At 37.8% G+C, this 16,496-nt stretch overlaps 1 protein-coding gene across 1 annotated transcript; it reads right to left on the reverse strand.

Annotated features, from left to right (window-relative positions):
• Positions 1-3,250: 3,250 nt before the first annotated feature.
• On the reverse strand, positions 3,251-11,975 carry TNFSF18 (TNF superfamily member 18). The gene is made up of 3 exons (XM_065893620.1): positions 11,769-11,975; positions 5,903-5,933; positions 3,251-3,642 (listed from the first exon to the last, which is right to left on the reverse strand). Exons 1-3 carry the CDS (start codon positions 11,925-11,927, stop codon positions 3,296-3,298), a joined length of 537 nt encoding a protein of 178 aa, XP_065749692.1. The 5' UTR covers positions 11,928-11,975; the 3' UTR covers positions 3,251-3,295.
• Between the last annotated feature and the right edge of the window lie 4,521 nt (positions 11,976-16,496).

Here is a 16,496-nt window from a genome sequence, read left to right on the forward strand (position 1 = left end):
TGTGTGGAACTCCTTAAAGCTGTTAACTGCTGATAGAAATCAGTAGATGATTAAAATAAAATGAATGGAAGAGTCTGCATTTTGCTATCTAGAGCATTCATTGTGGATATGTAGACAGAGTCTGCTTAGAGCCCAGCACTGTGTGTTTAAAAAAAAAATTGAACTAGTTCCTTCATGCTACTTTAATTTTTCTTGACTATCAAGAAATTGAAAAAAATATTTTATATTTATTTCTAACAATTTTCTTAAGTCTAACTTTTCAGAACAGTGAACCCTCCTACACTGTTGGTGGGAATGTAAATTGGTGCAGCCACTATGGAGAACAGTATGGAGGTTCCTCAAAAAAACTAAAAATAGAACTACCATATGATCCAGCAATCCCTCTCCTGGGTATATATCCAAAGAAACAAAAACACTAATTGAAAACATACATGCACCCCAGTGTTCATAGCATTATTTACAATAGCCAGGATATGGAAGCGACTCAAGTGTCCATCAACAGATAAGTGGATAAAGATGTAATTTAGATATACAATGGAATATTACTGACATAAAAAAAGGATGAAATAATGCCATTTGAAACAATGTAGATAGACCATTATGCTTAGTGAAATAAGTCAGAGAAAGCCAAATACTGTATGTTGTCACTCACATGTAAAATCTAAAAAATAAAGCAAACATATAACGAGACAGAAACAGACTCACAGATACAGAGAACAAACTATTGGTTACCAGTGGGGAGAGGGAAGGGGGAGGAGCAAGATAGGGGTAGGGGATTAAGAGGTACAAACTACTATGTATAAAATAAATAAGCTACAAGGTACAAACTACTATGTATAAAATAAGCTACAAGGATATATTGTACAGCACAGGGAATATAACCAATATTTTATAATAACTTTAAATGGAGTATAATGTATAAAAATTTTGAATCACTATGTTGTATACCTAAAACTAACACAACATTGTAAATCAACTATACCTCAATTTAAAAACTTCTAAAAGTAAATTTAAAAAGCAGTGTTTCATATGGGCCAGAATTTCTTTGATGCACCCTCATATTCTCTGGATCAAAAACTCTAGTCTGATAACCCACAGATAAATCAGCTACAGATGACTTACCAACATATACTTTATTATAGGTTTAAAATGTAAACAACTATTTGAAGAAACAAGGAAACAGTATACATTGAAAGCGAAACCTGAAATTACAACACTAGGGAAATTTAAAGGTCATCTGTCGGTAGCTGTCTTTCTGGTTGCAACTGCAGAGACCTCTGCTTACCCTGAGAAATCACTGATGTGTGGGGCTTTTGCTAGGAGTATGACAATTTCACTTTCTCCCTTGTCTGCCTTGATTGTCCCAGGAATGACGCAGAAGCCAAGAGGAGTTATTAAGAAGGAGAGTTTTACAAGCAGTGGTGTACTGGTGAATGGGTTTTCCAAAAAGAAAAGCCCTGATTTGTAGCATTTGCCAGTTCCCATGGTATAAATAGTCCCACCATGGCCAATTTCAAGGATAACTGTATTTAACAACCAGATTGTGCAATTTGTGAACATTTAACAATCACTTCTTACGAACTAGTACTGGTCCACTCCAGCACACTACTGCTTATAACTCAACAACAATCAATATCACCAAGTTTCCATAAATATAAGTCATATAACTTTAATCTCCTGAGAAAATATACATATGCAAGAGGAATCAGGCATCCAAGCCTTTGGCCCTAAGCTAACTCAGCAGACATCTTTTAAAAAAAAATTACTAAGGAGCACCGTGGCCTCAGGCTTAGTCTGCTCCCAGGCAGTTTTTCTTGCTCACAATACAAATATTTTTAAATTAGCTTTATACGGTGATACTATTAATTAACAATGTAGCCTTTTACAAATATCTATAAATATTTCAACTTGGGTTATCATGTAATCACATTACATACCTTTCAACAAGAACCCATAAGCAGCTAGTTAATTTTGCAGTCCAAAACTTTAGCAGACTGTCATAGAATTGAGTGCTATTCATTCTTTTTGCAAATTTACACATTTGACCAAGACAGGCTCTTCAAAGTGAGGAAGGGGATTTGGTTGAAGTCAGTCCTGAACACGCTGTGCTCCCTGCTCCAGGCAAGGAAAGGAAAAGTTTGCTGAGAAAGGAAAGAATTGGTGTAGCTTCCCTCTAACTATGCTTGGGCTAAAAGGGAATATACCGCCTGAAAAATCAAATCTCCTAAACTTTATAGACTTCTAATATGATAGCAGAAATACCAACCCTAGAGCTAGAACAGTGTGATACAGTGGGAAGCCCAGGGCCCCTTGTTAACCACTAGTTCTGTGGGTTGAAACAAGTTACGTATGTTCCATCTGCCTCCAAATTCTCATTGTTAAAACTGTGCCAAAAATACCTGCTCCATTAACTTCATAGAATTGTCATGTGATATATGAAAGCACTTTGCAAACTGTGCAGAGCTAGCTAAAAATATGAAATCATTACATGACAAAATACAGTAATGGTAATATCAATTTCTGGGGTAAATCTTATGATTAGTAATGATTACTCTTTCTTTACTACTGACAATGTTTAGACACGTACACAAGTTCTCTTGAAGCCCTATGTGAAGGTTCAGAATGACCATTTTGACCAGCTAGTTTTATAAAGCACTCTGCGTCCTGAGTATGATAAAATCAAGGAAAGTTCCCGAATAAAGTGCGTTCCATTCCAATGCCACCTGTGCCTCTGTCCCAACAGTTCTCAAGAGTGTTCTCTATCCTCTAATGCCATCAAATCTAAAGTGGTGTATTGCTGGCCTATCTGTGGCCACCCTCCAAGTCTAACTACTTTTTATTAGGAGGGTCTCAGAAGATGGGAATATGGGAAGAATGAAGTCAAGAAATCCACGGTCCAAGAGTATGAGAACAAGGCCAGGCTACTGCCCTGGATCTTTTTTCATACCAGATAAGGCTCCCATGGGAATAAGAGTTCATTTTTCCACCCAGGGATTCAAGGATTAGACAAAGACACTTTGAGAAGATTCTGTCCTCTAGCCACCCGTATTCATTTTATCATGAACTAGTAAAGTGCCTTTGCTGACCTAACGTCAAGGGTACCAAATGTCTTTGGTCCTCCCTCTGAGTCTTATTCAGACAGGCATGAGAAATGAAAATCCACATGCAAAGGAGTTCTGTTTGTGTTGATCTGTATGCCCAGATGAACTGTAGGCATTGAGAATCTTCCTCCTCCATCCTACCCACTGGCATCTCTGCATGTGCTGAAGAGGACAGAGGAGACCAAATCGAGTCTCTAGGGGATGAACTGGGGATTTGCTAGCAAATAGATCCCCCAGTATGTGTTATTTTTTAGAACCTGATGTTCAGCGTTGAATATCAAGTCTATTACATCTCCAGCATGGAATTCATAAGCCCCTCCTACGTTCTGGATTGTAGAGTTGTTCGTTAGAGCTTGTATGGGGTCTTCATTCTTACGTAGCAGCACCTCAAAAGGAGCTCGCCCCTTGTAGGCTGTATTGGGAGCCACTTGGCCGTAAATTAAATACAAACCATTCTGAAGTATTTTCAGCCTCCAATCAGCTGTCTTATTCACACAAGAAGGCTCAGGAGAGGGCATTTGCCATTTTGAAGGTAATGGTCCTATAAGACATTTACAAGAAAGGCGGGGGAGAGAAAGCAAAAAAAAAGGAAAGCATAGTTATTTAATTATTTCATCTTCTTCTTGATTATAGTTCTTTCCTACTTACAGGATGTTTCTTTACCCGGTCTATACTAGTTCTCTCCAACCACAATTTTAATATTTTAAGTATCTACCTACTCCTTGTTTTAGAGAAATTGCAGCTCCTAAGTGTATCTCTTGCTTGGGGAGTTCTAAGGAAATACATTTAGAATAGGGACACGGGTTAAGTTTTAGGGTGGCACTTCATCTCTTGTCGATCGATATTTGTGAAAGGGAAGAAAGGAGGAAGGAAGAGAGGAATCACCCGCCAGGATGATTGACCAAAGTTGGCAGTGCAGGATACATATTTGCCTTTCTCTGTGTAAATACTATTTACTATGTATCACTTTATCAATGAGATTTTCTCATCAATCTGTATAAAATATAGCGCTCTCCCGTCACTCTCTCCCTTTACCTTGTTTTAGTTTTCTTCATAGAAGGTGTCACCATCTAGCCTATTATACATTGTTCATTTGCTTATTGTCTATCTTATACCCACTTGAACATAATGTCTTTGAGAACAAGTACTTCTCTATTTTGTCCATTGCTATATCTTCAGCACCAAAAAGAATTCCTGGTAGTACCCAGTATGTGCTCAGTAAATATATCTTGATTGAATGATACAACCGTGTTCCTGAATTAGGTGCACTGTGTCTAAATTATGGCACTTTATGGGTATATATCATTCAAGATACACTTAGGATATCTTTATCCAAACCCTCCCAAAATAGCTACTGGTAAATTAATGAGTTTATAAATGGAAATTATTTGACTGTTTGTTTAAATATAAGTATCCCTGGTTTATTGCTGTCAAAGGGGATGGGGAAAGGGTCAAGACTTGTTTATTTTCATGGGAATATATGGAATTTACATATTTTCCTAATGTTAATTGTTTTACACAGAGGTGTGATTTCAGAATCCCAGGATGTGCTTTTACCTCCCAAAACACTTATCTGGCCTGTTCTCTAATTCTCCATAATTTTTGTTATGGAGGCAAAGCCTTTGTCACATAATTAGAAACCTTGATAAAAAAAAAAAAAAGTACCCTGGAAGAGATAACATATTGACAAATTCTTATTTGTATATAAATGTCAGATATAAGGCTCTGAGGGTAGATTCTGAAGGAGAATGAAGGAAAGATCATTAAAGCAAGAAGCAAAGTCTCCCTGTATCTCCAATGAGCCCAGAGCCCAGTAAATTTCTTCCTGCTTGACCATGTAATTGACCATAGGCAAGTCACCAGGAAGAAGTGTCACTGGTTCTCATATTTAATTCTGTGATGGGGGACACTTAAAGACCATCTTAGCATCACTTGAGGTTCTCAACTTTTACCACATCAAAAGAAAATTTCAACATATCATGAGGAGTTTCACTCCATTCACTAGAAAAACAAAAACAAATCACAAAGGCAGAGATAAGTAAAAAGAGACTCCCTAATTTCCACAAAGCAAGGAAGCCTGGCTGTTTGCACTGTATAGGAAAACAGGAGTTGAAGTTAACTCTAGAAATTATTCTTCTGTCTGTCAGCTGAAAATGGGTGTTTGTTTGACCTTAAACCAGTAAACAACCCAAAATATATTCATTTCAATTTTGTATGTATTCTAAAAAATGCCCTAAGGCTCAGGACGACTGTAAACTTTAGTGTGTCTTCTAAGCAAGTACCAGGTCACTATAAAGGAAAGTGACTCAGGAGCTAAGAGGAGAAGAGAAACGAGCAGAGAAGTGACCATTCCCCTAACTCTCATTTCTCATCTATATACTTAGAAACAAAAAATCGCACCCTATACTCACTCTACTGGATGCTAGCAGTATGTGAAATGTGAGAATGACTTTGAGTTTGTCACAGGGAAAGGGTGTAGAAATCTGAAACTTGTGCTTATTAAAACACAGAATTAAAAGTAGATTCCTGGATCTCAGATTCCCAGGCCTATGGGAGTGCTATGCATTCCTGCCCAGAGATGTGACCTTGAATGTAGTCTTCATCAGGGCATGGGCTTGTCCATCTGGTTTACCTCTGAAGCCTCAGCTCCTAGACAACTGCTTGCCACAAGATAAGCAGTTATAAATAGTAGCTGAAGGATGACTAAAATAGAATGCATGCTTTCTTAACTCTGGAGCTTGCCTTTTGCATCAAATACTAAAGGAAAGTAAAAAAGGAGGTATATGAGACGTGTTACTCACCAAACTTCGCTATACAGGGCCCACTGGCAGTCTGTAGGGGAAGAAGAAGAATTGGTCAGGATGATGACAGTGTCACAACTTTCTTGATTGATTTATTTAGAGCCTCTGATTCCTGAAGCCGACTTCTTTTCCCTAGCCACATAAAGAAATCCCTCCCTCCCCCTTGTTTTGGATCTCTCAGCTTTCCTTTACAGATGGCTGGCGCCTTCCTTTACCTTTCATTACCCGGCTACCTTTTGGGTCTTCTAGGAAAAAGTTAAGAACTCCTTTTATCCACCTAATCTCTACCCACAGTACAACTATTTGATCTTGGACTCTCCTCCTCTTGGGCTACAGAAATTTTCTATAAATAATAGTCTCTGCATCCCAGTGACTTCACAAGATGGTCCACTGGCATGTGAGAAAATAACAGAATTTCTATTTTAAATAACAAATTAAGCTATAGAAATATTTACATTTCAGATTGATAATGTCTCCACTATTTAATATTCAGACAATCATATACAGCGACTGAAATACCCTGAGGAGATCTCAGTTTCAAACTATTGCAACATACCACAGTTTACATGCTACAGGAATCCACGAGTGTGGTTGATTTTATAAATACAGATATTTAAATACTAAAGGCTTTAAGATACTTAGTAGTAAGGTAAGGTATACCCACACGTTTTGTACCATGTAAAGTGCATTTGTTTCCTTGTGGCAAAGTGCTTAAGAGACTTTTCGGGCTTAAACACGATTAGCAGTTTTTCTTTTATAGGATTTCTCTGGCTGCTATGCTAGGAATAAATTAAAGGGTGACAAGAGCAAAAGCAGTGAGACAAGCTAAGAGATCAGTGTAATCATCTATGCAAGAAAGCACGGTGCCTCTGACCAAGGTGCTAGCCGTGGAGATGGTGATGAGTGATTGGAAATTGAGCCAACAGGAGTTCCTGACATGGATATGGATAAGAAAATGAGAAGAGACAAAGATGACACCAAGATTTGGGGCAGGAGTAATTAGAAAGAAAAAACTGTTAATCACTGAAATGAGCAAGATTTAAGAGGAGTAAACTGGGGGGAAAAGAGTCATGAGCTCATTTTTAAACATGTCAAGTTTGTGATGCTTATTAGATACCCAGGTAGGAGTGTCAAGAAGGTAGTTAGATCCGTAAGGATGGAATTTAAGGAGTTCTGATAATAAGAGTCTTCAGCTTCTATGTGGTGCTTAAAGATATGAGACTGTATAAGAGCATCAAGTCAGTGGGTAAAAACAGACAGGAGGACTGGGGCACTGCAATGTTTAGAGGTCAGGAAATAAGAAAGAACCCGCAAAGGAGCCTACGAAGGAAAGGCCAACTTGGTAAGGATTTTAATTATAGACCGTGGAATTTAAGGAAGGAAGAAAAATCATGAATGGAGTGATGGGACAATATTTTTTTTTAATTTTATATTTTTTATATAGCAGGTTCTTATTAGTTATCTGTTTTATACATATTAGTGCATATATGTCAATCCTAATCTCCCAATTCATCCCACCACCCTGCCCCCAACTTGGGACAATATTATTTTAATTTAAAAAAAAGAACTTTGCACTACTGAACAATGAATTTAAAATTCAGTGTCATAACACGGTAAGCACACTCAAAAATGCATTCTTCCATTTTGACCTATATTTCTTCATGAGGTAATTTTTCAGTTACGACAGTCAAAACGGTGACCATAAGGTAAATTAACCTAGACCATAACTTTCAAATTATTATATTAAAAAGTGTTAAACTAAGATTAAGAAAATAAACACATTTATCAAATTACTTTACTAAAATATTTCAATTATTTTAGAAATCTCATTATATATTTGCATATTATATAAATATAACATTTTGGTAAAAGCAAAATGGTTTTGCACTGTGGATAAACAACATTAAGCATATTATTTGGTTCATCCTTATAAATTTCTCTTGTGTATCTTTTAATATACAGAGTATTAGAACTTGTATAAATAAAACTTACAATAAATTAGCATATATATTGGGATTGTACTCAAGCACATTTTGTTGATAGAGAGGTGCAATAGAAAAGGTTGGGAAGTCACTGTTCTAGGAGATAAATCACTGGATTCCTACAATTTCTTTTGCTCTTGCAATTATTTCATCCTTACTTTGGGATTTCTTAGAAGAGATGTTAAAATTCAATTTAGTTTAACCCATAATAGGCATGTGATAGGGACTCAACTTCAATTCTCTCACTTATAAAATGGGGGAAATAGCAGCACCTAGCCTATTGAGGCTGTTTATGGGTTTAAATGAGGTAATTCTTTTTTTTTTTTTTTGTGGTACGCGGCCCTCTCACTGTTGCGGCCTCTCCTGCTGTGGAGCACAGGCTCTGGACGCGCAGGCTCAGCGGCCATGGCTCACGGGCCCAGCCACTCAGCGGCATGTGGGATCTTCCCGGACCAGGGCACGAACCCATGTCCCCTGCATCGGGCAGGCTGACTCTCAACCACTGCGCCACCAGGGAAGCCCTAAATGAGGTAATTCTTATAAAGGATTTTGCCCAGATATTCTGTCTTGTCCTGCTTATTAAGTATTAGTGTTTTGATAATGATGCTAATTACAATGAAGAATTAAAACTTTAAGCACCTACATTCCCAACATTATACTAGCATTGTAAGCAAGAGAAACTAATGTCATCTATGGTCCTTGCCTCTTAAAAAGTTTATCATCTTTCTAGAAAGACATGATTAAACACATGAAGGGACTGGATAACAATCTAAATATAAAAGAGTTCCAAAATCTGTGCCACAGGTAACATCTATGTTGTCTACTCTCATGTATAAAGAGTGTGAGGAGAAGCCTAATGCCACAGACAAATTAATTGCCAGAGACAGAAATCCTGGATACTGCAGAACTCCTGTAGGCTGCTTTCCTGTCTATTTAGAACTACAGAAACCACCACTGTGCTATTCTGTCATTACTGCCACAAATGAAAATCTGTCTAATCACAAAAATCCTCTGTTTGGTAGTGAGGCATAGTATTGGGTTGAGGAAGTGGAATAGATAAGCAAGGAGTACCCATTTTGTTAAAAGTCTTTTTTAACTTTATCTTCAGTGTAAAGTCATTAATAATGGTGTAAATATGAATCGCTACCATCCACTGAGAGCCTACCATGGGTCAGGCACTGTACTATCTCATTCATTCTTACCACAGCTCTGTGAAATAACCAACACACACATGTTCAGATGAGGAAACAAGGAGAAGGATTATGTAACTAGCCCAAGGTCATGCAGCTGATGAGAGGCCAGGCTAAGATCCAAACAGAGCCTGACTCAAAAGTCTCACTCCTGCCACTCTGTGGAGCAGTTTGTATTTCTAATTTTGGTGACGTTTGGAAGGAGTGGGTATCCACTTATAAAGAAGCATATGGGACTTTCTGTTTAGTTTAGTTAATTTATTTTTGCTTAGAAGGAGCAGTTGCTCTTGTAACCCCATTGTGATTTAAGCCCAGATTTACATACTTGGGGTAATAAATAATAATTATTTCTCCAAACCAACTCTAATCAGATCATCATTTGGAAATAGAATCTACTCTGCTTTTAAGTACAAGCACAACTTTCCCTTTGGAAAGTAGCCTTCATTTCATTGAAGCAGGGGACTCTCCTGACATTTGGTTTCTTAGAGACAATTTCTGTGAGGTTATTTTTATCTAGGGATGGACCAACTCCTTGGGCTCATAACCGATTCTTTCAGTGAAACGTCTTCTGAATGAAGAGGGGGAAAAAAGAATTCTCCCAAGGAAATTTCTGTTGATTGATTTTGAAGGAGCCAAACTTCCTGTCTAACACTTTTTGAATTAGTGCCTAGAGAGGCTGGAAAGTGGGATTTTGTATATAAAAACCAGAGTGGAGACTAAAATAATGTAAATTCCGAGGTCGTGGAGCATTATGAGGAGGTGGAAGTGGCCACCCCATAATGACTCACCAGCCATTCAGTCCTCAGTCCTCTTTTCCAAAAATACTAATCTGTGGCCAATAGGGAAAAAGAAGTGCAGGCAAGTGGAAAGTGGAATACAGGAGCTAATATCATTCCACTGTCAGTCAGGCATTGGCTTTTCCCATGGGAACTAAGCCTCCCTGGCATCCTGTCAGGATAATATCCTGAAAACCTTTCAAACTTCCCCAAATTTGGTACAAACTCTGGGCTATTCCTTTAGAGGCAGAACCTTTCATGGAGAAGCTGCATATTGTCTAGGAGAGAGAATCTGGAATCAGAGTTCAAACACAGGGGACTGATCAAATTCAGTTCTGGCAAGAAGTATCCTAGTATGAGCCCTCCTCCTTCCCTTTGCGAGAGCAGTTGTGTGCCTTTGAGAAAGGCACTTTCCTTCTCTCCCAGGCACTGGTTCCCCAGTCACACACAGGAAATGATGACACCTAGAACATATCCTGTGCTCTTCACAGTCATCTGGCTAATAGGATGCGATGTTTGGAGAAGGAAAAGGCACTTCCAGATTTAAGCTGTTGCTAGTCTCACCCTTCCCTTCTTCAGAAAACTAAACACTCAGAATTCCTGACAAGTCTTTTTTCTGCTCAAAGCTTCACTGTTCCAGAAAGTTCAGAGCGCTGCTTGATACATTCCTGAGACAGTGGGGATGTGATTACAAATTCCTCTGTTGTACTCACTCGTGTACAAATTAATGGGCTACTGTGTAAAAACTTGCCCAAAGCTATACTTGCCCTAAGTTAACATCAGCAACTATAATGTACTGCTTCCTCCTGTATCTTTTCTCAAGTGCTTTCAAATATCTGAAGTAGTAAAACCATATCTTTGAAATTTTAACTGACCAATCCCCCTTAGAAAAATGTTTCTACAGTCACTGATTTCATATCACAGCCCTTTCTGAGATGGGCATGTACTACCTTATTCTTTGCAAGGCTCAGAATCTTTAGATGTACCCAGGAATTGGCTAAATCCTAAATTAAAGCATTTCTTATTTTCTTTTTGGTCAATGCTATGTAGTCAACAGTCACATTTCTACTAAGAACCTCATACCTACCTCCCTTCCCTTCACTAGACCCACAACTTGGACTGGAGCTCAGTGGGAAATTCCTGATAAGCATCAGGGCCTTCCCAAATAAAGTATTTCCTCTTTCCTCCATGAAGCCTTCCCTGATCAACCTAGCCCAAAGTCATTGACCCCCTCTTGACCTCCTAAAGCATTTATGTTCTATACTGTCCTTAGCTAAATTATTAATCACTGTATTTTATAGCTAGAAGGGACATTATAATGAACAAATCCATTTGCCTACCACCATTTTTCAGATGAAGAAACTGAGAACCAGAAAGATTAGATACCTTTCAGATGCATACAGCTAGTTATTGAGAGACATAGAATCCATATCTTCTTACTCCTAGTTCAGTGCCATTTCCCTCCTCAAAGAAAGATATGCTAACCATCTGTAACTTACCTTATTGTCTTTTATTATCTTTTTGTGTCTTTTTCCTCAGTAAGAGTGTAGCTTGCACCCCATTCCTTGAGGGCAAGCATTGTGTTTTACATCTTCTTATTCCACCAAGAGCAGAGTTCCAGAAAGGGAGAAAACACTCCACAGGCATCTGTCAACTGACTGATTTAACTGATTCCATCTAACTTAGTTCTGCAGCTAACATTTAGTATTTTCTACTACCTTTCATCTTAAACACTTAGATAAGCCTCAAAAGCCATATTGCCGTGACAAAATTGGAATTATATTTACATTATCTGTACCCACATGACTCTTTCTTCCAACTAGCTCTAACAATACTGAGTGACAATGATAATAACGAGACTTATAAAAGAAAATAGGAGTATAATAAATAGCAACCTTAGGTACTGTTGTCTCCTTACCTTGAGTGGAAGAAAAGTAAAGATTAGTGTACTGAAGGAGCAAAGTAATAGCAAAATAACTATTGTTGAGTAGAGTAGCCATTTCTTCCAGGATGGTCTCTGTGCTCCTTGAGGACTTGAATGGCCTAAAGGCATATTCTCCACGTGGCTCAAACTCATTCTTTGCAGGAATGAGAGCTGTGGAAAACAAACATTCACAAGTGATGAGCACAGTCAGTTTTGTAATATTATGGTAATTAGTAGTGGGTGTAAGAGGCGGGGTTTTCCTTCTGATTCTGTGTGTTGGAAAATGATACTCATAGGCTAAATGCTGATTCTCATTTGGCACCAGGCCAAATGCACTGAAAGGAACAGAGGGCTAAAAGCCAACTCAAACACAGAGGACAAAATACAAAACAAAACAAGAGAAGTTAAGAGGGGGGAAAAAAATTATTTCCTGAAGCAAGAGGAACTATGGAACTGTGCAGTATTACAAATTATTCCAGATAAGAAAATCACTGTTTGTAAGAAAAAATAAAGTTCAAGATTAAGCCCTATCATACTCCAAATATCATATATGTGTGAGGCAGTAGATCAGGGAGCTAGGGAGACTGGAATGCATGGTTTGGAAAAAATAGTTTCATCAATTTCTAGTGTATAAAATGTGTTCATTCTGAGTGTGTTTCATGTTTGGTAATTGCAATCATTGTTGCTTTTGTTGTGGTCATCCATTTACAGTGCTTGGTGTCAGTTTATTTATCTCTTGTAAAAATAAAATACAGTGTGTGTGAAAAAAAAGTGTGTTTGTTCTGAGATGGTCTCTAGAAAACACCAAGTGTATTACTACAATTTAATTTTTAAAATATGTCAATACGAGAAGCTTAATTCTTTTATGTCTCACCATTTAAAAACTCTGAAAATTCAATGCTGGCATCAAATAGAAATAAAGTTATCATACAAAAGGACATATTCTTGCACCCTGTCCTCCAGTCTGAGCTTACATTCTATTCCAAAAACCCTGAGTTTTCTTCCTGGCACCAAAAATACCAATTTACTACAAAATTGAGGAAGTTCCCTGGTTCTCTGTACCTCAGTCTTTCCATCTGTTAAGTGGAATGCCTACCATTTTTTTTTTTACACAGTGCCAGAATCATGTTCTAGAAAGAACATGGACTTTTAAATCAGACAGACCTGAGGGGGGGGGGGGGGGCTGGTGTTGCCCAGCCCTTATCTGCTCAGTGGCCTGCAGCATGTTACTTGACTCCTTTGTTTCCTTCCTTGTAAATGGAGAAAATTTCCACTTCATAAGGCTTTTGCGAGAATGAAATAGATGTGAAGGTTTGGCTCATAAGAAGTGTTCCGTAAGTGTTTCTCTCTTCTCCACCCTTCTGAGAGATGTTAAGACTGAATCAACTATGAAATTCTAGAAAAGAATGATTTTTTTAATATTTGCCACAGGGTATAACGCAACTGAAGTTCATTTAAATAAAAGGAGGTAAAATGAAAGTATTTTGAAGAAAAAATTTCTAATCTAAGAGAGAATCAAAGATGTTTTAAATTAGGGAAAAAGCCTAGAGATTGAACATCCTCATTTCTGAAAGAGGACGCTAAGGATAATAGAAGTTGAGAGGTGTATCACACCACTAATGGCTGGGTAACAGTGGAGTGGGGACCTGAGCCCAGGGGTACTGTCTTTTAACCCAATCATCTTTTTTTTTTTTTTTTTTTAGTACCACACTAATTGTAGCAATATTTCTCACTGAGTTGTCAGATTTAACTTGGCTCTAGTTTATCTTGATCAATAAAGTATCTCTGAAGAAAAGAGTCACTGAGTCACACGGGAATAATTTTTTAATACAACCATGTTTTGTGGCTCTCTCCTAGATGCTGTGATGCAGAGGTTAACAGAAAAATGACTCCAGAAGAGTGATTCATTCTACCTACAACTCTTCCCTTGTATCATGTCTGAAATGCATACGCACCAGCACAGAATTTAAAACTGACCACTGAAAAGTCAGACTATTTCCTCTGTGTTTCTCATTTGTTCCTTCTCCTAATTCCTCTCCAAATTTTAGATGCAAGTGCCTCTGCTTGCTCAATTCAGTAAATATTTATTTAAATAAGGAACTGTTCCAAATAAAATCCAGTTCCTTCTTCTGCCCTTAACTAAGATTAGGCTCTGGAATATACTGTTTAATTATTTTAACCTTCTGAGCATATCTTTAAAAAGATGACATGCTTATCTCCAGAAGAATACATTCCAAGCACAAGGAACTGTATTCAATATCTTGTAATAACCCATAATGGAAGAGAATGTTAAAAGAAGAACATGAATATTTGTATATATATGTATAACTGAACCACTGTACTGTGAGAAAGCATTAGATAGACATTGGATTCCTCCAAAATCAGGTCTGCAGTCCCTGCCACGTTCCCCTTATACACTATTTACCATGACTTTATGCTTGTGACAGTGTATGGCATGGCATATTCAGTGAAAAATATTCAGTGTGTCAGAACTCAGGAGCACTACACAGCTGGTTTTGCCTACTCTAGATATCACAGTATTCGTTGTTGGAACAAATAAGGCCCAGGTGGCCTGAAGATACATACATAAATGGATGATAGGTAAGAGGAAATAGACAGACATAATACATAAATATGGTTTTAAACTTGGAATTTTATGAAGGCGACAACAGTCTGTGTTAAGATTAATAAACACCTACTCTGTAAAGAGAATTGTGTAAGCTCTATACATAAATATATACGTACACATATAAATATATATTTACATACATATACATATTTACATATTATATGTACAATAAATTCTAAAGGTTATATGGAGACATATAACTCTCTAGATCATTTTCTCTAAGGAACTAATAACTCTAACCAGGGTGGTCTAGGAAACAGTTTGAATTAAAATTATGTTTTTCTTCCACGACTCGGGGATCCTCTTCTATACCCTAAATTCTCTTGTTCCGTGCTGTTTTTGCATGTCCATATTTTGGGAGCCCTTCCCAAATTCATTGTTTGTCTATGTTTTACTGAATCTAGTACAGTCTTTAGGCAACAAGTCTATTGACAAATTTCCATGGAAGCCTTCCTGTTCCAGGCACCTGCCTTACCACTAATCTTTGAGAAAGGCTGTGTGGGGTTGTATGTCCCTGTCTAGCCGGAGTTCTCTCTGTGAGTGGCTTCTTGTTGTCTTGGGGAGGTGTGGGGGGCTGTCCTCTCTGGCCTAACCAGTATTGTGTCAGTATCCCGGCCATGGAAGGAGCATCTTAAACACACTTTGCTGGGAAGGATTACTTCCTGCTTGGAATCTGGACTGAAAATAGATTTTCCGTTATGCAACATGGCATCACACTTCCTAATTAAAACCATCAAACATCCCCCTAGAAGCCGTAATGACAGGGATTTGCTATTAAAGCATATCTTGCCCAATATCAAATGGATCGCCAGAGAACTATATTTCACCTATCAACCAAATTAAATAAGAGGGTCTTAATATTCCTGAGACTAAGCATCTCCCAAATCTCCTGGATTTCCTTGGGTAGCCCTGGCAGATGGGGATGGGAAAGGTATTTTTCCCTTTATGATTCAACTTGTTTTCCTCATTTGACAAACTACCACACACGAGCTCCACCAGTGGAGAACAATCAGCACATTCACTGTGTTCGACACCCAACTGTGACATGTGTTCATACAGAAATCTGGGAGACCCTCTTCTGGTTTTCCATTTTTAGTACTGGTCTTAACACCATCCAATTTAGATACTCTGGCTCATGGCTAGATTGGTTGGTTTTGGCACTGAGAACCTACATGAGTAAAGGTTTTGGTTTTTCTATATGAAATGATTCCAAAATATAGCAAAAGAACGTTACCCCCTTGCTCATTTAGAAAATATTACTGACTGCCTTCTGTGTACCAAGTATGTAAAGAACTTAGGTACTAATAGAAAAGGGCCAGTCCATATCTTCAAATTTCTTATCACTTTCGGTTTGGTTTGGTTTTTAAAGGTAACGAGGGAAAGAGACAAATATACAAAGCAATATGAGGAGAAGTGTGTAATAGGACAAGAACCAAATACCTGACCTCACTTGGGTTAAGGGGAAGTTTTATAAAGGAGGCGATGACTAGGCTGATATATACGTCTAAAGAGACGTTACCAGGTGAAAAAAACCTCATAATATCCCACTCCCCTAAGCTAATCAATTTGTATAAATTTACTAATATGATATATATTGATAATATATATTTATATATTATGCTATCAGCAAATTATGTATGCTATATATAGTACAATGTATAAATAAATATATATAGTGTGTGTGTAGTCTTACAGTGTTTTCAGGCACTTTACTTGGCAATGGAGAAATCAGGAGTATGACAGGACCTCTGATCTTAAGGAATCCATTGTCTGGTAATTGCTGGTTCTCTTACATTTGAGTCTTCTAAACTTGCATTGAAAACATGTTTCAATTTCAAGACAAGTTTCACTTATTTCTCTTTTCTTTTTTTCTTTCTGTATGATTTTATGTAACTTTCCCAATTTCCTAAGTGCGAATTGCCAAGGCATCTGGAGTTGTTCAGGCCAAGTTACTTGTCTATCTGGTTTGAGGACTCCAGCCCTGAATGGATGTCTCACTATAAAGAGGAAATCTCAGGCTGGTATGCCAATGGAAAAAATGCTGGATCACAGACAACACTGTGGAATGCTGCTTGATGAAACGATGCCAGCTG

This window comes from Phocoena phocoena, chromosome 1, assembly GCF_963924675.1.
Source record: "Phocoena phocoena chromosome 1, mPhoPho1.1, whole genome shotgun sequence".
Lineage (NCBI taxonomy): Eukaryota > Metazoa > Chordata > Mammalia > Artiodactyla > Phocoenidae > Phocoena > Phocoena phocoena.